At 38.1% G+C, this 19,922-nt stretch overlaps 3 protein-coding genes across 7 annotated transcripts; 1 reads left to right on the top strand and 2 right to left on the bottom strand.

The window, feature by feature from the left end:
- Window positions 1–860: 860 nt before the first annotated feature.
- nudc (nudC nuclear distribution protein) lies at window positions 861–8,820 on the bottom strand. 2 transcript variants are annotated; one of them, XM_088090507.1, is made up of 9 exons: window positions 8,767–8,820; window positions 5,092–5,169; window positions 4,772–4,981; window positions 4,612–4,680; window positions 4,394–4,507; window positions 4,099–4,293; window positions 3,894–3,977; window positions 3,693–3,811; window positions 861–1,157 (listed from the first exon to the last, which is right to left on the bottom strand). In XM_088090507.1, the coding sequence occupies exons 1-9, from the start codon at window positions 8,803–8,805 to the stop codon at window positions 1,106–1,108; spliced, it is 960 nt and encodes a 319-aa protein (XP_087946633.1). In that variant the 5' UTR covers window positions 8,806–8,820; the 3' UTR covers window positions 861–1,105. The 2 variants fall into 2 exon arrangements, with proteins under 2 accessions (XP_087946633.1, XP_042362526.1); XM_042506592.2 differs by lacking the exon at window positions 8,767–8,820 and adding an exon at window positions 5,802–5,997.
- LOC121958332 (nuclear receptor subfamily 0 group B member 2-like) lies at window positions 7,823–9,233 on the top strand. Of its 2 annotated transcripts, XM_088090506.1 has the most exons (3): window positions 7,823–7,937; window positions 8,023–8,794; window positions 8,884–9,233. In XM_088090506.1, the coding sequence occupies exons 2-3, from the start codon at window positions 8,110–8,112 to the stop codon at window positions 9,120–9,122; spliced, it is 924 nt and encodes a 307-aa protein (XP_087946632.1). In that variant the 5' UTR covers window positions 7,823–7,937; window positions 8,023–8,109; the 3' UTR covers window positions 9,123–9,233. The 2 variants fall into 2 exon arrangements, with proteins under 2 accessions (XP_087946632.1, XP_042363177.2); XM_042507243.2 differs by having other exon boundaries at window positions 7,934–8,794.
- An 846-nt stretch (window positions 9,234–10,079) lies between these two features.
- On the bottom strand, window positions 10,080–18,126 carry LOC121958051 (uncharacterized). 3 transcript variants are annotated; one of them, XR_015779504.1, is made up of 5 exons: window positions 17,919–18,111; window positions 15,587–16,536; window positions 14,914–15,000; window positions 13,848–13,955; window positions 10,080–12,807 (listed from the first exon to the last, which is right to left on the bottom strand). XR_015779504.1 is itself a non-coding variant. In XM_042506906.2 (4 exons), the coding sequence occupies exons 2-4, from the start codon at window positions 16,515–16,517 to the stop codon at window positions 12,713–12,715; spliced, it is 1,113 nt and encodes a 370-aa protein (XP_042362840.2). In that variant the 5' UTR covers window positions 16,518–16,536; window positions 18,074–18,126; the 3' UTR covers window positions 10,080–12,712. The 3 variants fall into 3 exon arrangements, 2 of the variants coding, with proteins under 2 accessions (XP_042362840.2, XP_042362839.2); XM_042506906.2 differs by lacking the exon at window positions 13,848–13,955 and having other exon boundaries at window positions 18,074–18,126; XM_042506905.2 differs by lacking the exon at window positions 13,848–13,955.
- Window positions 18,127–19,922: the final 1,796 nt, after the last annotated feature.

A 19,922-nucleotide genomic window follows, 5' to 3' on the forward strand; every position in this document is an offset into this window, starting at 1 on the left:
CATCAGTTTTCACGTAGTGTTCAGGGGCCTTTCACAAGATATTTAACCCTTATAAAAATTGGGGGAAAAAAAGTTTTCTTTTGAAAGTATGCAGAAAAAGTTTCAATAAATTAGTAAAAGGGTTTTTTTTAATGGTGGGAAGATAATTAGAACATTTTCTAAAAGTGAGGGGGGTGGGATCCAGAAAACTATAATTAAAATCATAATTAAATATTGAGTATTGTTACAAAAACATATTTCTTTAATTTTCATTACTTTTTTGAATTGTTTTCTTGCTTCTTTTTTGTGTATGATTTTCTTTTCTTTTACCTATTTTCAGGGAATGTTCTTGTAGAGTTTTACAAATCTGGCTCATTTTGGGGCTATCATTTCCTTCTCCTTGTATTTTTTTAAAGAATTCAAAGCAATTTGCTCAGGTTTCAAAGGGTTAATCTTTCCCATTTGTGCACACACAATATACATTAGCTGCAAATAGTTCTAAAATATTTGACAATTTCAAAGGTATGTGACATGTTTAACATATAAACTTCAAAAAGTTTTTAAAAAATCTGTGTCATCCAAGTTGGCTCCACATCAGGACTTTTATTATGCAATTAACCTGCATGTTGCAAAACAGGTTCTTATTGTAGGCCAGTAGTTTTTGGATGTGATCCAAATATAACACACGGCTGAGTTCAGTGACTCTGTGGGCTGGTAAATCCTCTATTCTTGGCCTTGAACTTTTCAAGGTTGTTAACTTCTACATTTATAGCCAGTAAAAATACAAAAGTGAGCAGTTAAAAGCTTGAGAATTTTAATTTTACACTCAACCCTGCCGGGCGGTGCTGACAGCACAATAAACATAACCTCTCATGCATCACTTTGATTTTATATTCATTTATTTAAAAAATCCAGTCACATCTTTAAATATTGACACAACATGCAAAGGGGGAACATGGAGAACATCTCAGTCATCAAGCCGGAACTCATGACAACAAAAAACATGATCCAACGCACTAAAACATGTTAGTTAACAAAACTGCGTCGGTGTGAGCAAATGAACGGGGAAGCTGGGCTGGTGCCTCTTGATAGGATGCATGTGATTATGTATGTTTCACGGTGGGTCTCAGCTGAATTTGGCTTTAGAGAAATCCATCTCTGGGTGCTGAGCCATGAACCTGCAGAGACAGAGGATGTCAGAGTCAGAAACAAAACAAAATGCAGTCTGTCGTTCATTTCAAATCACCTTTCCGACTGCTTTTTAATGATCTCATTGCCTTTAGACGTATGTTTTCTTTATCTTTTTACATTATTTATTCTATTTTAATCATCTTTTATTGCATTCATTCTTATATTTTTGTAAAACTTTATTCATTTCGTACTTATACTGCTTTTCCAGATCTGCCTGTTGTATCACCTATATTCCTCTTACTTGCTTTATTATTGTTGTCCTTTTGTATAAGCATTTTGCACTTGCTTGTTTTTTGGACTCTGTGTTTGGCGTGTTTGTTCATGTTTATTATTCCTTGAGCTCCTGCCTTTGATTTGTCTGTCAAAGCACTTTGTAAACAATGTTTTTAAAGGTGCTATATGAATAAAGTTATTATTATCATTTTTATTTTTTCCAAATGACAGATCACATTTTGTTACATCATTTGTTGATTCTTTTTTACATGTTGTCTTTCTGGATTGATAACATTTCCTTGCTGGACCTTTAGCACTTCCATCTGGCCGGGGAGTGATTTTTCTTTTTTAAACATAAACATATTCCATCGAGATCACACCATCAGACAACACATTTGATTGGAAAGACCCAAAGTGAACTTTGTGTCAATAAAAACACTCTGCAGCTCGGTCACCTCGGCAGTATTGTTTAAGCCTTGTAAAACTATACAAGATGGTTAGAGGCCGCTTTAACAAGCTGAAAGAGGAAGTGCAGATCAACACAACAGCAGACACGTCTCCTCTGGTCTGAGAGCAGCCGAGGAGGAAGAGGGGTCATTTACTGCCAACAGTGATAGGAGAGCGTCCTTCACATCAAGTCTCACAGCTCTGGCTCTGGTCAACATCCAGGTCTTTTCTCCCTGAACCACCGCTGTGTGTAATATTTGGCATGATACGTCATGGAGGAAGGTGGCTACTTTTCCTAAACTACTAACATCACAGTCAGTGTCATGTTCTGAACCATTTGACACAGTGTTTTGCATACATTGACTATTTGAAGTAGTCAGCCAGGTAGAGCAACTGTAAAATACAAGCCACTTTCAAGTGGAGTAACAAAACAGTTACTCTTTGTTACAGTAACAAACCTCAAATCTAGCAGTCCAAAAAACCTCTTACAGTAAAATGAGTGCAATATGAATAACATTATGACTTTTCTCAAACATAAATAATTATAACTAGTACATTCTTTCTGCAACAAAATAGTCCAGCCTGCATACCACTGCCTGCTGATATGAGTGCTGTATTGTCATATTTATAAGCACATATTCCACTCATTTATGAAGTTATACAAACACCTGCACAGCTGACAACCCCATCCTGTAAATGTCAGTCTATTCCTGCTGACGAATGCGAGCGCCACGCCTAAAAAAATGGCGAGCACCCTTTCTCTAGATGTGCTGCAGCTGACACGCAGCTCAGATGCGCCTGACAAGCGCTGCTCAGGTGTGCAGTGTGCACGCTCTAACTCGATAACATGAGCACCGAAACAAAAACAACACAATCGGCGCTGCTCACGCTCTCATGGCGCGCGCTATGTGAAACAGTGCGACGCGTCGATGCATGTTACGTGAATAGATGAATTTACGCAATCAATTACGTTGACGTGTTGCCCCAACCCTAGAGGGGCTTGACAGAAAAAAGTTTGAGAAACACTGCTCTAAGCTGAAATTGCAAAAACAATCCAGCTGGTAACATTGAGACAGCGCCTGGACGCAAGAGATATGTGACCTTATTATCATTGTTTTAAAAAAGCAGTGTGGTGACGGAGACATTTCATAAACCAGACATATATATATATACATATATATATATATATACACACACACATTGACCTGCTGATGCACACTCAACCCACGCTGTTCATGAGTCAGCAGTCCCTTCATTCTGTTTGTAGAGACTCCAGTCTGCAGTGTTATTTACACACGTCACCGCTAAGCATGCAAATACTTTTAAAGTGCACAAAACCCAACGTGATCATCCAAAGATGCTGCAGTCCAAGTATGGGCTTTATATTGGTATTGTACACCACCGTCATGAAGAGGAATTTTGAAAGAAAACTACTTAAAATATATTATGGCAGGTGAAGTCACTGGTCGTGCAGTGAGACAGTAACACAAATGGTGACAGATTACAACTCATCTGTGTTGAGATCAACGCGTCTCCATGAACCAGGTCACGTCTGTGCGTGGCGGAGGCTGGTACTAACACCACACTACCTTTTATTTCCTGCACTTACAGCAGTTGAGTCTGGCCTTGAGCAGAAATATGTAACTCTGAGGGCAAAACTAGAAAGGCAGCTTTCAAATTTCTTATCTTATTTTATTTCTTATAAAATCTTTATACATCATAAAGCTGCTGTTGACCTCAACCTGAACACAGTATCTGCTTCGGAGAGTTAACCATTAAAAACAACGAAAAGAAAAGATCTTTATGATGACAAAACCTGAAAATCTCAACAGGTGGATTATTTGATGCACTGGCAAACTTACTTTTTAAGAATGTCCTGTTTCTTCTGCTCTTCAGATGTAGGCAAGCCCATTGATTTCTGCCTTTGGTCATACATCATCTTCTCTACCATACCGCGTGTCTCCCCGTCCAGATCTGACAGCTGCTCAGCGGGAGAAAACACACAGTTAGGATGGAGCAGGAAGTCAGTACTGCAGATATATAGCAGCTAGAATCCATCTTACCTTTGAGTTCTCTGGACAGACTTTCTTCGTGTTAATTTCTGGATCTGTGGTAACAATCTTACTCCACCACTCCATTTTATTAATCTGAAATTACAGAATATGATTAGGCTCAACAAGCCAGTAGTTCTTTCATTCACACCGTCACTGATGAAGAGACACAGACCATCAGTTATAACTTCAAGTGACCCAAACAAACAGTTCTTACCTTTTCCAAGTGGACTGTAACGACCTTGCCATCGTCGATGAGCCAGGAGCTTTCTTCTACCTTCACCTCGTTGTAAAGCTGGCCTTCTAAAACGGGAGGGTGTCCCTTCAGGCCCACCTTGATGGTGCGCCGCTGGAGGTCCACGACCACATCTCTCCCCTTAATGCGGAAATTCACGTTGAAAGGCACCACAAGCTGTAGAAGGAAATTAAGAATGTATATTTCTTGTTAGACTGTGTTTTCAGCTATCAAAAAGAAAACTGCAACAGAAATTTTTAATCCAAAAGACACTTACATCAACTTCAGACAGGGATTGTGTCCACTTGTAGTTTGGCAGGTCGGCTCCATTTCCGGCATTAGGCTTCAGTTTATCTTTGTCCTTCTCATCCTCTTCTCCCTCTGACTCAGACTGGACAAATGGAAATTAAGATGAGTAGCAGAACATTTTGTTGCTCATCAACAAAAACTCTTTGACCTACATTTGACTGAAGAACTGTCCAAACCTCCACTCACCCCCTTCTCTTTTTCTACTTTTTCTGCATCTTTTTCTGCTTCCTCCTTTTTCTCCTCTTCTTTCTTTTTCTAAAATATACAACACATATTAATTCATATTTATAACAGAACAATGGTAGCGATTCACACGTGGCAGAACACCGAGGCTCCCTGATTTCACCTTGTCAAGCTCTGCCTGAAGTTTCTCTGCATCTTCATCAGTCAGTTCCTGAATTCTGGGACCGTCGTCAAGTTTCTTCTTTCTCTCTTCCTCCGCTAGCTTGGCGGCTCTTTCGGCTTTCTCTTTCCTTTCCTTCTCCTGTTTCTTCTGCTTCTCCTTTTGAGACTTTTGGGCTAGCTGACTGTGGTGGGCGAGGGCATCTTTGACTAGCTGAAAGGAAGATGGACATAAATAAGTCATAAGTGGAGGTATGTCTTTCTTCACAATATAGTGCAGGAAATAGTCCAAAATGTTACAGAAGCTGTGATAACACTGCTCACCTTCTCTGCAGCTCCTGATTCACCACCAGTGAAAAAATCAGTTTTGCGGCGCAGAAAACTGAAAAATGTGTTTACTAACTGTAGAGAGAAAAACAGGCTGTCACAAATTTAATCTCACAGATTCATTTTTACATTAAATTCTCAATTTCTTCCTCACATCCTCTATAACCTCCTGTTATTAGCCTCTTTGATCTCATCAAACAACTATGTAATCTTAATCTTCGATTTACTCAATGCCCACTAATCATCAAAATCGTCTGTTATTAATAATAAACTGTGTGGAAAGACAATTCAGATTCTTCTAGAAATGTCATTTGACACTACCCATCCACACGGGACCCCGCATCAGTGCCACATAAAAATATAAAATTGTGCAATGAACATTTTTAACATCTTTCAGTTAAATAGACCATCAAAAAATGAGTTTAACAAGTAAAAACAGAGATTTTAGTGAAATTTTGTGCTTCTTTATTTGCCAAATGTATGCCAAATTCTACAGTACACCGCTTTGATTACAGAAGCAAGGGTTTGGCCTATGCAACACGACAGCCTACTGAAAAACATAACATTTTTTATAAAATTACCGAACACATTTGCTTTTTCTGTATGCGAATGCTAACAGCCGAGGTTTTCCCTGCTAGCTTACAGGCTAACTCTATTAGCTTCATCAATAGCTTCAGCTATTACACGTTAGCGACGCACTAACTTACGTCTTGTACTCCTCCTTCGTGTTGCTGTGCCATAACAAGCAACATGCCGTCATACTTTTCTTCATCATCACCCATTTTAGTGGACTAAAAAACGGTTTAATAAAATCTTTAGCTTTGAGAATGACAAGCAAAAAGTTAGCGACAATGTGAGGCCCGTAGTCACACCACTCACTTCCTGGAAACAAACCCCGCCCATGCTAGTTTTGACCAATTGGAAGAATAGATTTTAAATGACAGCCAAAATGTCCAATAAAGTGAGGAAATCGATTCACGGAGCAGCTGAGGGCGCCCAGGAAGAATATTCTAGAGAAGAAACGGAAAAAGATGATTTTATGTTCAGTATTATTTTAACCCTTTGAAACCCGAGCAAATCGGCTTGATTTATTTCAAAAGCTTGGGAGGAAATTAATAGAAAGTCAGATTCAGATATTGTGTAACACAGTAACAGCTAATTTTAAGGCATTTTTCTTGTTTTATTATTATTATTATTATTATTATTATTATTATTATTATTATTATGGAGACTTATAGAGTTGTGGTTTAGCACAAGTGTCTTTAAAAAAAATCCAACATTTATGAGGATTTGCTCTTTTTCTCTATCTGATATAACTTTTAAATTAAAACCTTTGAGTTTTGGACTGTTGGTCGGACAAAAAACATTTGAAGATGCAATCTTGGATTTTTAGAAAATGTATTGAGCATTTTTCACCCCATTGGAGACGGTACTAGCTGAAGTAATATGACCATAATACTTTTACTCATAGAAAGTATTTTCACAAACGATTAATTCAGTGCTACTATAGGTCAGTGATAAGAGAGAAAGTGATAGTCAGGTGCTACTTGCCAAGAGTTTACAGCCTTGTCTGTGGCTCAGATAACTGTAATCTGGGCCACAGACAGAGTGAGGGGAGTTTTTATGATCTAATTCCAACATAAAGAACAGTTCTTCCTCAAATTCAAATCTACACATTTTCCCTTTTAGCTGTAGTGCTATTTATCAATCTAGATTGTTTATGTGTGAGTTGCTGACTGCTGGAGATATTGGCCGTAGAGAATTCTGCCCTCTGTTCAAAATAATGCATCAGGAAGGCATTCAGCTTGTGGTGCTCAATGTGTCGAAAAAATACATAAAAATTCAACAGCAATGTCTCTTTCCAGAGACCACGACCCCAGCTACTCAAAATTATCCACAGACCTTGTTGTGAGTATCATTCTGGACCTATTTTCTTTCTACTGAACTGCACCTGCCAACTGTATCACTGCGCAGAAGGAAGGTTGCATCTACTGCGAACCCACCTAGCACTGAGCTAGCTAAAGTTACAGCCCAGCCAAGGAGACTGCCATAAATGTTTTCATCTGGTGTTGTCACAGGCATCTCATATGAGGTTACAAATTGTAGGCATCTTCCTTAATTGATTATTGGTAAAATTAACGATTGATTAATAAACTGTCATTTGAAAAACAACAACAACAAACAAACAAGAAAACTTTACTAATTTCAAACAATACCATGTGTTCACAGCAACATATTGCATATGCTTTGACAGAAATGCAGTCTATCGATTAATCATTTAAATTTTCCAAGTTAAGACTAATTAATTTTCGTCGATTAATCGTTATCATCCTAATCTCACTCATGACTAGATGCATGTTTCCTTCTGCGTGGTGCTACAGCTGGTGGGTGTAGTTTAGTTGAATAAAAAGTTCACTCATGAAACTTCTCACAACAACGTCTGTGAATTATCTTGTGTAACCAGGTCATGATTTCTGGAAAGAGACATTATTGTTGAGTTTTACAAATGCATTTTTTGGCGCTTAGAGCAATACAAACCAAGTGCCAGTTAGTTCCATTATATCGGTGAGAAGGCAGACATTTTAACAGCCAATATCTCCAACATTCTGCACCTTACGCCAAAACAATCTTCATAGATAAATACAGGTAAGAAGATTTGAGGGTGAACAGTATGTTTAATTAAAAATACAATTTTTGAAGGAGTTGAAAAGTTTGTTGCCTTTGTCTGCAGCACGCTTGTAATCCTCAAGACCTATTAAAACCTCCTTTGATTCAGTTCCAAGGTGTAACTGGGGCACAGGTCAGATGGCAGCCTGTGCATGGACCCTGTCAGTCCTTGATAGGTTGGTACAGGCTGAGTTAATGGCTGAGGTAAACATGATAAATGTCATTCACCCCACCAGCTTTCTATTTCCCTCTCCTGTGCAGTTGCTGTGTTTAACTAGCCTTATCGCCGCCACGTGGAGGGAACCAAGATCCACCGAGGAAGTCCAGGGTCACTTTTTTACTCCTCATATGCAGAGTCTTAAAAAGGCGGGCCAACTTTACAACTTTACTTTACTTACTGAGCAGGTAACATCTTGGATGAATACAGTAGGACCTGAGCTTAAGGTGGAGTTACACAGTTTACGCTTTCTGGAGCCTTTACTCTTTGCAGAAGTAATTTGCGGACACTTTTCATTCATGATGTTTCCTCTAAAAGACGCTTGCTTTGGTTACCGGGTTCAGCATCCTCACAATATCCTTTATAACATCTTGAGCGGAAGAGAGACTGGCCACAAACTGGACAGCACAACTCACAACTGTCCATGTAAGCAGAGGACAGTTTGTCTGAAGGACCCAAAGACCACCTGCCAAGTTGCCTGCAGCGTTTTGATAAAGACCGTCCACTTTGTCAGAAGTTTGCCGTCCTTTGCTCAGCTTCCATCGGGAGACAGGTCATCATTGCTAAGACACTGCTGGGTTCCTTTATTTGTTCTGGGGCTCGCCCAGGAAAAGATGGTGTTTGAAGTGACTGATGTACCAAATTCAAGCATCCTCAGACAGATTCTGCTCGGACCAGGACTCACTGAAAAGGAGGCTGATCATCCGACTATTGCTGATGTCCACAAACTGAAAGCGTGTTTGCATCAGCTGTGGAATCTGGATCTTAGTCCAAAGGAATATGCTTACCTGAAGGGTGCTTTCTTGTTTGAACCAGGTAAAAGTCATCTTTATTTGCTGAGTTTCAACAGCCAATCAGCATGCTGGATATGAGCTTAAACAGAAACTTCTCTTGATCTGTTGCAGCTGTAGAGGGATTGAGCGTCTCATCGTTCATTGAAGGCCTCCAACAGGAAGCTCAGAGAGCTCTCCGGGAAGTCGTCCACCTCTTGCACCCGCAGGACACTGCTCGCCTCAGCCACGTCTTCCTAGCAGCCTCCGGCGCACGGACTGTCAGCCACAGCCTGGTCACAGAGCTCTTCTTCAAGCCAGTTATTAGCGACACAAATATGTTACGTTTGTTAACAGAGATGTTGTTTCTGTAATGAGATCCCAGAAAAAAAAGCTGTACATGAGCTGAGTGTTGTAATATGGAATTTTATACAGTGAACCTTGGTTGGAAAGCACATTAAATAAACCTTTTGATATCTTCCTCAGCTTGATGAAGTGATTATCTTATTATTCTGAGTGTCCTAATGGAAGGGAAATTTAAAAATAGTGTGGCTTGACCTTAATCAGAGCCAGCTTTCATCAGCAAGTGCACTCACTTTTTATTTTGCATAGCTCTCAGAGTGCATAGCCAACATAAAATAGACATTCAGCCATGGCCGTAGCTGTGAAGTCAACATTGGGGAGGACCACATCTAATGAGGGGGTCCCCCTACCCCCCAAAATCAAGCCACTTGACTTAGCTTTTAAAGACAAACAAAAAAAAAGGGAAAATGACCTCAAGAAAGTGCTAAAAATGAAACTTTCTTTTTCCCGTTTCCATAACATAATTCTAAATATGTAATTAAGAGAAACATGAATATTCTTTTCTGGACATTTTATCCTTTTGACAGTATCTAATAATCTACCCCCAGCTAATTTTCCTATTCCTTCCTTTTACTTGTTTTTTTTTCAGTTTGTGTGACATTTCTTGCCAAGCTGGTAGTTATGTTTTTTCTCCAGAGATGTAAATCTATTAAAAGGCATCTGAATGCAGCACAAGAAAGCAAGAAAGTGTTAAAGGGTTGAACAACCTTTTTTTTTGTTTGTTTTTTAGCTTTTTTTAAATCCCAGAACCAGAAAATGTCAGGGTTAGATGAGCCTTTTAATCTAACTTTAACATCAAGTGTTCCATTAAATGGCTATAGCTGTGTGTTAGTGGTAAAACGGGTGCTTGGTGTTATGACGGTGTTTAGTGTTCATCATAGTGATGCTCTGAAGTAAGAAAACTGTGAGAAAAAAGCACACTTTGACTCCCCCATGTGGCCTAATGTGGCCAAACAACAAGCAAACACTTTGTATCACTTCATTGATTTTATTGTTTTTACAGTGAGACATTGGCTAAAAGATGGATTACTGTTAACAAAAGAACCTGCCTGCATGTCTTTGCTGAAAACACAAAGTACCATACTCCGGCGAGAGGCCAGAATTTGGAATTTAGGAAACCTTCAAAGAAAATCTAATGTACAAAAGAAAACAAAAGCTTTAGCAGACATTTCAACCAGTTTAGTGAAATAAGCAGCGTGTTATGACACTTACGGTTAATATGACACAGACGCAGTAATCACCATACAATGTCGTTCCAGTTTCCTCTTCTTGGTTGAAACCAGAGCAACCAGTTTCACACCATTTCATTAAAACAACCTGATGCTGCAGCCAGATTCCTGACACACTAAAAAAAAGACATAAAAAGGACAGATTCTGGGAGACAAGAGTGAACTCTAGATAGTTAACCCTTTGAAACCATTGCTTTCAGACGCCTTTAACCAGTACTTAAACCTTAAACCTTTGAACCTTTGAAATAATAACGAAAAATTTGATTTTGGGATTGCGGGTGTATGGATATATGTTTAGTTTATTAGAGTATAGGTTTAAATGAATAAAGACACTGGTTAATTGAAATTCGGTGACTTATGAAGAAGGGGTGCGATTAAAAAAAGCACTTCTTCTCAGTCCTTTTCAAATATGTAAACCAAGTACTTGTGTTTGTGTACTTTTGCTGTGTTTGTTATGTTTTTCATTGTCTGTATATAGTACTTTTTTGTCCATGTGCTTGTTTGTGTAATAATTTCTCTATTTTCTTTTTTTTACATGTTCAAAATAAATCAAATGATATCAAGAATATTTTTTTAAAAAAAGGGTAAAATGTCAAGGAAAAAAAATGAAAAAAGCTAGGGAAAACTATATTTAAAGCTAATTGTCATAATTATGTTTTTAAAACTATTTGACAGAATTATTACACTTTTCAAAGCACTTTTCTAGGTCATTCCCACTTTTGAAATTTGTATTTATTTAAACTAATTTTCCTGTACTTTTCTACTAATTCCTTGCTCATTTTTAGGTCATTTCTTCCCATGTTTTTTCAAAACAAATCAAGCCAAATTCAGGTTTCAAAGAGTTTCACCATTTAGAGGATGTGAATCAGCTGCCCATGTGTGTTCCCTGATGGTACAACAACAGGTCACATGACCAACTGTAACCATAAAGCTACTGCTGATAAGACAGAGCTGAATGAATTTCACTGTACCAGCTGGCCAAATTCCCATCAACATCTGGGAGCAAACGCAGCAAGCATGATGGTGCAAGAAAACAGACGTTCCCTTCAAAAATCAGCTTGGGATAATGTTGCTATAGCAAGTTAATAGTCATATTGCATGATACAACCTAAAGTACAGCCTCAACCCGGCTTTCATAATGCCTGTCAATTCGAGATGTGAGTGACAGGAGGGACGGACAAAAACAGCTTCCAGACGACCACTTAACTTAAAAAAAAAAGAAATCACACTCCAACATTAAACATCTCAACAGAAAAAAAAATGAATCTTGACATGGGCAAATTTGAACTCAAAGTCCACTCCCTTTTTCTGTAGCTTAAAACTTGTCTTTCTTCTGTCTGAGAAAAATTGATATTCTTTACCTACTTTCTTGCCAAAAGAATAGCACTCCCATATCTGTCTGCTATATTTGAGGCTTCCGCAGCATAAAGACTGAAACAGTTAGCATGCCTCTTTCCTAAGCTAACTAAACACTCCTTTCAGCAGCTTGAAAGCTTGTTATATAGAATAAGCAGAAGTGGGACCAAGCCATTGTTTTTCAAGTTGCAAGTAAGTATATATATATATATATATATATATATATATATCTATATATAACCTGTTCATTAATGAGCTGTTTCCACAGTCTTTATGCTGCGCTATAACGTGTAACTCTGCAAGAAAGCAAAAAAAAGCGAATTTCCCAAAATGTCAGACTGTTCCTTTGACATTCTTAGTTCTAGTGTACTACCAGGCACACATAAAAAACTCCACCTAATACCATAATAACGGTATTTGAGCAGTGGTATAACTAACTTTTCCTCCGGCCAAATATTGTCACTTCATCCTATCACACTGTTGTGACTTACATTCACAACAAATCAAAAAAATCACTGTAATATTGGTTTAAAATAAAATCTATCATGACGACAAGATGATGAAATGTGCCATAAAAATAAACAACGTACAGAACTAAATCTACATGTCCTTTGCAAAACAACAGCAGAATATTGTGCCCAGCCAAACTGAGTCAAGTTTCATGAACATAACTCCGTCAAGGACGTGGGGGCAGTTAATCGAGATACAATAAGAGCCATTAAAAAACTGCTGGTGATATCTGCCCGCAGGGCGAGCTCTCAGTCCTTCAAATATACACGTCACACTTATCGAGCATAAATATCTACACGCAGAGCCCTGAGTTCACTGAAGTCCTTCAGACAATGTGAATTTTCACATTTTCTTGTGCCGCAGCGGAGCCGCGGTCTCTGCGAAGAGCTCGGCTCAGCCACAGGCTCCTGTGCAAGTAGTGTCGCCTTTCAACGTCCCGTACGTGACCTTGTGGACGCAACGTGACAAATAATCCAAGCATAATAATCGCTGGCGCAGAGCGGGAATCATGTTCTCACAGAGGTGCGAATCAGTGGGACACCTGAAGAATTAGTCTCCGTGTGAGAGGGCAAGTAGGCTGTCGGAGAAGTGGAAGTATGACCTAAAAAATGACAGAAAAAAAGATGATTCCTCAGCATTCATCTGAAGAGGAAACTGAGCATTAATTCTGCTCACTGCTTTCCCTAACTGCAGTGATAGACAACTAAAAATCATTTCCACATCTGGTGTATTTGAATTTCTAAAGAGGCTGTAGTATGTTGGAGAGATTAGTTTATTTGTACAATATTAAAAACTGCATGAAATCCAATTTTTTAAAAAAAAAAGTATAAAGTGAGGTCAAGATGCCACAGGCTTACACAAATGGACCCACCCTCAACTTGAAAAGAGCTAACAAAAACAAAAATGAGAAAAAAACAAACAAAAAAACTCTAAATTAACATTTTACCAAAAAATACAACAAAAGATAAATGACAACAAAGGGCAGAAAAAAGTAACCAGTCAGTTAACATTAATCCAATAAAAACCAAGATACATAGAACACAATACAAAGTGTTAAGGAAAAAGGATATATATATATATATATATATATATATATATATATATATATATATATATATATATATATATATATATATATATATATATATATATATATATATATATATATATATATATATATATATATATATATATATATATATATATATTCGCTCACTAATGACTGAAAACAATTTTTTAAAACTGGATTTTATATCATTTAAAATAATCTTTATTTTTGCACTTCTTCTTCTCGCTATTTCCGATTATTTTATTTATTTTTAAACTTTTAAATCATTTTGTCATTTATTTTTCATTTTCTCTCTCTCTTCACTCTTTTATTGTAAATCTGTATACTTTATTAAGTTTTGTATTTTATTGCTCTGTAAAGCACTATGAATTGCACTGTTGTATTAAATATGCTGTACAAATTCAGTGAATACTTTGTTGTAATCACACAAAAGTTAAGTGTAAAATAACATCAGTAGTCCAACATCTGCAGAGGGCCACCATAAAGGACAGGAGGGTCATGTCCTGTGTATTTATTCAGGAGAGTAATGGTGTTTTAGAGACCCGGTTCACTTTCTTCTACGAAATACTTACATATGAAGTGTACTTTATAGACTCCAGTATTTGTTGCTTTTTAAGTTAACAAAATAATGTGCCACCTTTGTAAAAGCCTCAAGGGTTCTCAAACTGGGAAGAAGGCCGCTGAAACATGAAAAAAAAAGAAAAAAATCTGATTCCTGAGGCAAAAATAACAGTGTGGGTGTGCTCTGATGACAGGCAATCGTAAATCAGGTGTGCGTTTCTGCACAGCGACAGATTTTTGACAGGGAAGACAAACAGATGACGTCCAGCAAACATGTTAGTCACACCTGAAATGTGACAAAGGCAACCATGCTCTCAAGTTCTCCATCAGTATACTGAGAGACATTTCTGTCTTCTGTGTCTAAAAACTGAACGCTTTGGCCACTCTAATATGATGCATGTGCAGGGGGTACGGCTGGGATTTCTTTTTCTTTGGCTTTACAGAAAAATACCTTCATTGAGCTTTTGAAAAATGTAATCTCAAATACTGAATAAATTAAACATGAATAAATTTAGAGATCAGGGTGCACTTGGGGGACTCATTACTTATTCATTAATAGAAATCTAGGTTACACTTCTGCACCTGTATACAAAAAAAACACAACTGCATTTAATAAAAACAAAAAAAATCTAATATGTTTATTATACTGCAACATATGTCAAAAATGATCAATATTTACTTAAGATTTAGGGTCTTTGTCTCTTCAGATGTAAAAATGGATGTTAAAAGCTAGAAGAGAATTTATGAGGAAGTCAAACTCTGCTCGATCAGTACTGTGTGGGCAGCCACTGCTGGCACACACGTACATGATGGACTTCCCCAGTTATATGAGCCAAGTTATGGAAAACAAAACGTGCACTTTATTCAAAGGCACTGACCAAAATACTGAGAGTAAATGACACAATATTCAAGCTACAACTGCACATCTCATTCTTTCAGAAACAAGAGTATGACATATAAATATATATATACACATATATACATATATATACATACATACATATATATATATATATATATATATATATATATATATATATATATATGAATGTTGCAGTAAATAAAGAGATTTCTTACCTCCATTGGTCCTCCACATCTCTCTGGCGCACTTGTCAGACGAGGTCAGTTCTGATATTTGGATGTTTGGATTTGATTTGTAGTCATCTTGGAGAGACAGAGCAAAAGAGTAATGGTTACCTGACAGCCAAAACAGCAATTTGGTGGCTTTTTTTGAGGCTTATTCAAGTCAAAATGTGAAATTGATATTTTTAAAAGCAAACTCAAAACCTACATTTTTAGTTTGAACTTTTTTTTTTAATCTATTGACTATTTATCTATTGTCTATTTTATTATTTTTATATTTATATTTTAGTATTTATTTATTATTTTACTTTATGTTATTATTCTTTCATTTAACTCTTATTTACAGTTTGAGTATTTTACTTATTTATTTTGTATTATTACTATTGTCAATTTATTTATTTATTTATATTTTTTAACTTAATTTTTTTATCCTGCCTCTGGTGTGTCCTCACTTATGGTAGCATTTCCTTAGTTCCTGGTTTTAATGAGCACTGTTTTTGATTTTGTTTTTTGTGTTTTTATCCGCATGCTCGTGTGTATGTGTGTGTGTGTGTGTGTGTGTGTGTGTTTTGGTTTTATTGTATGAAGTACTTTGCGCTACAGTTTGTTTGAATAAAAAGTGCCATAAAAATATAGTCTGACTGACTGATTGATTGAAATAAGTTACTGTTGTTGCTGAATGAATAGGACTCGCTCTCCCTCATTGTCTCATTCCCGCTGTCCGACAGCGTCCTGTCCATCCTGGAGACGTGCGGCCTCTTCTTCGTGCTCTTGCGGGTGCTGATGCGGATGATGCCGCGCACCAGCCGACACTCGGCCTCCTGCTCGTCCATCTTGTGCTCCTCCGCCAGTGAGTTGATGAGCTGGTTGATGGCCTTGCTCTTCCTCAGAAACACAGAGTCCGAGGTGCACCTGGCCAACTCTTCGATCTGATATTCCGAGTAGAGCTCCAGCAGCTTCTTAGTAATCAGAGAGTCTACGTCCTCCTCGCCATCCTCCCAGTCATCAAACCTCATAGACTCCTGCAGGGACGGATGGCTGGGTTGTGTTTGAGCACTGAGCGGCGGCACATATGATGGAGATTTGGTTTCGACGACTAAATACTCCCTCGGGCTGTCAACTTTGACTCCAGCGATGCGCACGTCCCCTAGCCAGTCTGTGCCGTCCTCTTCTTTGTTGTCTCCTGGCTTCACAGATTGGAGGCTCACCTTCTCTGGTTCGTCTGGGGAGCTCTCGTTTGGTGCCAGGCACGGAGCCAGGATGGAGCGCTGGCAGACTCGGTACAGGCCGCAGGTGAGCACGCTGCACATGAAGGTCCTGCAGCTGCTCGGAGGAGCGCAGGGATTGCAGGTTTGTGTCGTGGAGTTAGGATCAGCAGAGCCAGGAATGAAGCCAATGGTCTCAGACTCCTTTCCATTAGCATCTTTAGGGTTTGCTTTATGGACTGTCTTTGGCTTCGGGGTGGGGAGCCTGTCCTCCACTGGGTCCACACAGCGCTCCTCGTAGGACGACCTCTGGCTGCTGCGCTGGCTGGGTCCATGCCTGTAGCTGCCGTGCCCCGAGCTTTGTCTCAGACTGCCAGTGCTGCCTGCGGACATGACTCACTGCCTCCAGGGTCTGAACAAGCACGAGAAAAAAATAAGGTCAACTGAGGTGGAACTGAATGGAAAGATAATGTTAATATAGCATCACTAAACAACTGCTATCAAACACTTGGACAAGCTCAAATAACTTGACGCCACCTGAGGGCATCTCTCTTCAAAACAAATGTGAAACTGCTATCCCCAGGTGTCAGGTGAAGTCGCCTGACTGGTTCTCTGGAGGCAGAGGCAGACGATTAACTACTGAAAGTATGATGTCATGGGAATTTTTTTTTTTAAATTGAACAAAAATGTCTCATTGCAATTATTAACCCTTTAAAGCATGAGCAAATTAGATTTCTTTCAAAGATATGGGAAGAAAGCTATGAGCAACAAAAGAAGAAATGACCCAAAAATGATCAAGAAATTAGTAAAAAGAACAAGAAAATGACCTTAAATTAGTAAAAAAAAAAAATGTATGTATGAATGAATGAACAAATAAATGAATAAATGTTAAAAAAAGGCAAACATGACTTGGGAAAGGGCTTATAAACAAATAAATAAATAAAAGACAAACAAGACTTTGGAAAGAGCTTAAAAATGACAGTAATTCCATAACATGATTTTAAATTTGTAATTTTGATAATAATAAATACGTATTTCCCTAGCTATTTTCCCTTTTCCCTAGAATTTTTTTTCATATAAAAAAAGTCTGGTAATATTTTGCAGTTAATGGAATATTTCTTACAAAGTTGTTCATTGCCTATTTTGCCAGGTTCTGAAAGCAGCACAAAGTGATCTGGGGTTCAAAGGGTTAAGAGAAAACAAAATTATTATTTGAAAAGGACAAAGAAATACAAATAAAAAAGCAAACTGCCGCATGCAAATCTTCTGTGTTTACACAGTAAAGTTGAATCAACGAACACCATATTCATAATGAATCTGTAACAGCATCACTGTGTAGAAAAATAACCTTTATTTTGAGCAGGTATGCACCTGTTTGTAGGTTGCACGAATGCCGAGCTCGAGAAAAAAAACGTATTGAATCTAAATTTGACTTTGATTACAGTTTAATTGGCTATAAAATTACTAAAAATACATAAAAAAATCTTTAAATTGTCATTTTCTCTGATAGACTCTGGCGTTCCGAGATATGACGCCGTGTGTTAAATATTTACAGTGACTATATCATGTAGTTACTAGCTATAGCTAATGAACAAACGAGCGAGATGAACATAATATTTTAGTTATTTTCCCCACATGTATTTAAAATATCATTAATTCGGCGTAGCAGTCGGGCTACCGTCTGACACACGTTAAAGCTCTAAGCTCTTTCGTGTATAAAACATATTTTCACTTTCATGGCGACTTGTCATTGCGGCTCTCTCCTCCATTAAGGACTTAGTAAACATTACTCACAGAAAACACGGTGCGTCCACCAGCTGACCTGCCTGTTAAGGTTGTCTTCGCCGCTTTACATTAAACATAACAGTTTTAAATCCATTTTCGACGTCGCATATAATAGTTCCGTTCAAAAATGTCTGTTTCAGGAAAGTTTTCGACTAAATCCGTACCTGAGCGTCAAGGTGGAGGAAAAGCACCAGGTAGCGACAACAAGAGGTTGGACTTCCGGTTGTGACTTTAAAAAATAAAACGCAGTTAAATTGCCGCTGTGATTTTAAATGAGAATGATGTATATTAACATTTGTAGTAATATACCGTAAAGATGTTTAAATAACGTAGCAGTTAACCGAGAAGGTCACCATCATATACACGTTTTCGCAACATAATAAACGCCCACCTCCTAAAAACAAGTCAAAATGCATACACTTTTATTTTGGCATTATTTCCGGTTTTCTGACTGAAACTAAGCGAGCTAATGTTTACGCTGCAATTATTTTTAAAGCAAAGTATTGTATTAAAATGACAGGCTATATATGATGCTACCTTATTAAATGTCCAGTGTGTAGGATTTAGAGGCATGTATTGGCAAAAATGGAATTTCATATTGATAGCTGTATTTTTATCAGAGTATAATCGATCATCTGAAAATAAAACCGTTTTTTTTCTAATACAGAATAAGCCATTTATATCTGCAAACAGAGTGGGTCCTCTTCTGCGATGTGTGCTAAGCTCTTCCTACAGTAGCCCAGAATGGACAAACCGGACACTGACTCCTAATAGGGCCATTCCTTTTCCGTAGTTTTCCTACACACGGAAGATGGAAGACGTTACAGTTGGTTGCAATCCCCAACCTCACCGTTAGATGACACTAAGGGGCTATTCACATTTCAACTGTTTTTGCATGAAATGTTAAACTTTTTTGCAGTTTGGCGTTTCGTTCACATGACGACGGCATTTTGGGGGCCTGAAAACACAAACTTTTGAAACCGGAGTCCAGAGTGTAATTTGTTTGAAAACGCCACCCCTTCTGTCACTGTGTAAACTGGAAATGTGCTGATCATCTGAGAACAGTGGTGTTCCGGCTGCACTGTGTGCGTTACGTTTCAGACAAATAGCAACTACCACAACAATTGTGGGCTACTGAGCTGTGTTTGTGCTGCTAACTCTACCGAGGTTTTTAACTTTTAACTATACTCACCGCTCTGTAAAAGAACACCTTTGTGTACATGCATGTGGTGTTCTTCTATGGTGGGTCATCACTACGTTACAATGCTTAACACTGGCCTGGCATGCATACTGCCACATTTTCTGTTGTTTTTGTGGATCAGTGTGCACAAGGGTTTGTTTTAACTATGTTATCATATGAATACAGAATTTTTAGTTTTTTTTAAATGCAAAGGAAAGACCTTTTCCTTTTTATTGGGGCTGTTCTTGTCTAAAGGTGGCTTTAGCTCTCTCCCTGCCAACACAGCTGATTCAAATAATGAACTTGTTATAAACTCCAGACGCTGCTCAATAACGAATCATTTAATTCAACTGTGTTGCAGCATTTAGAAATCAAAAACATGTAGAACAAGTGGTATTTGAGGAGATGTTTCGAAAATGCTGGACCAAATCCTGCACACTTGACCTTTATGACAAACAGTGTTGATTTAGCCAATACTACAGGATGCAATTGCAAAAAGCAGCAAAAGTGTATAGCAGTCGCTTTCTACTAGCCAAAAGCAAAGCAAGGCAGGGGTGTCTAACTAGTTTCCAGGTAGGTTTGCCTATTAGCTACACGGGGGCGTGACAGAGTGTCAGTATGACGACCTGAGAAAGATGGCTTGTTGCTGGTGGGGTTGAGCAAGCAGCTGCTGTCCCCGCTTCTCTGAACTGCATACCAGCAATGAATTTAGTGGTACAGAGTACTGGAACATACTGGTCTACTTTCACCTCTGTTACACACACACTAATATTAGGCTATTATTGCAATATGATATTATCTGAGTTTCAGGACCATTCTTTGTATAGGCCTAG

Source organism: Plectropomus leopardus, chromosome 17, assembly GCF_026936395.1.
Source record: "Plectropomus leopardus strain MGB_pleo_1.0 chromosome 17, ASM2693639v1, whole genome shotgun sequence".
Classification (NCBI taxonomy): domain Eukaryota; kingdom Metazoa; phylum Chordata; class Actinopteri; order Perciformes; family Serranidae; genus Plectropomus; species Plectropomus leopardus.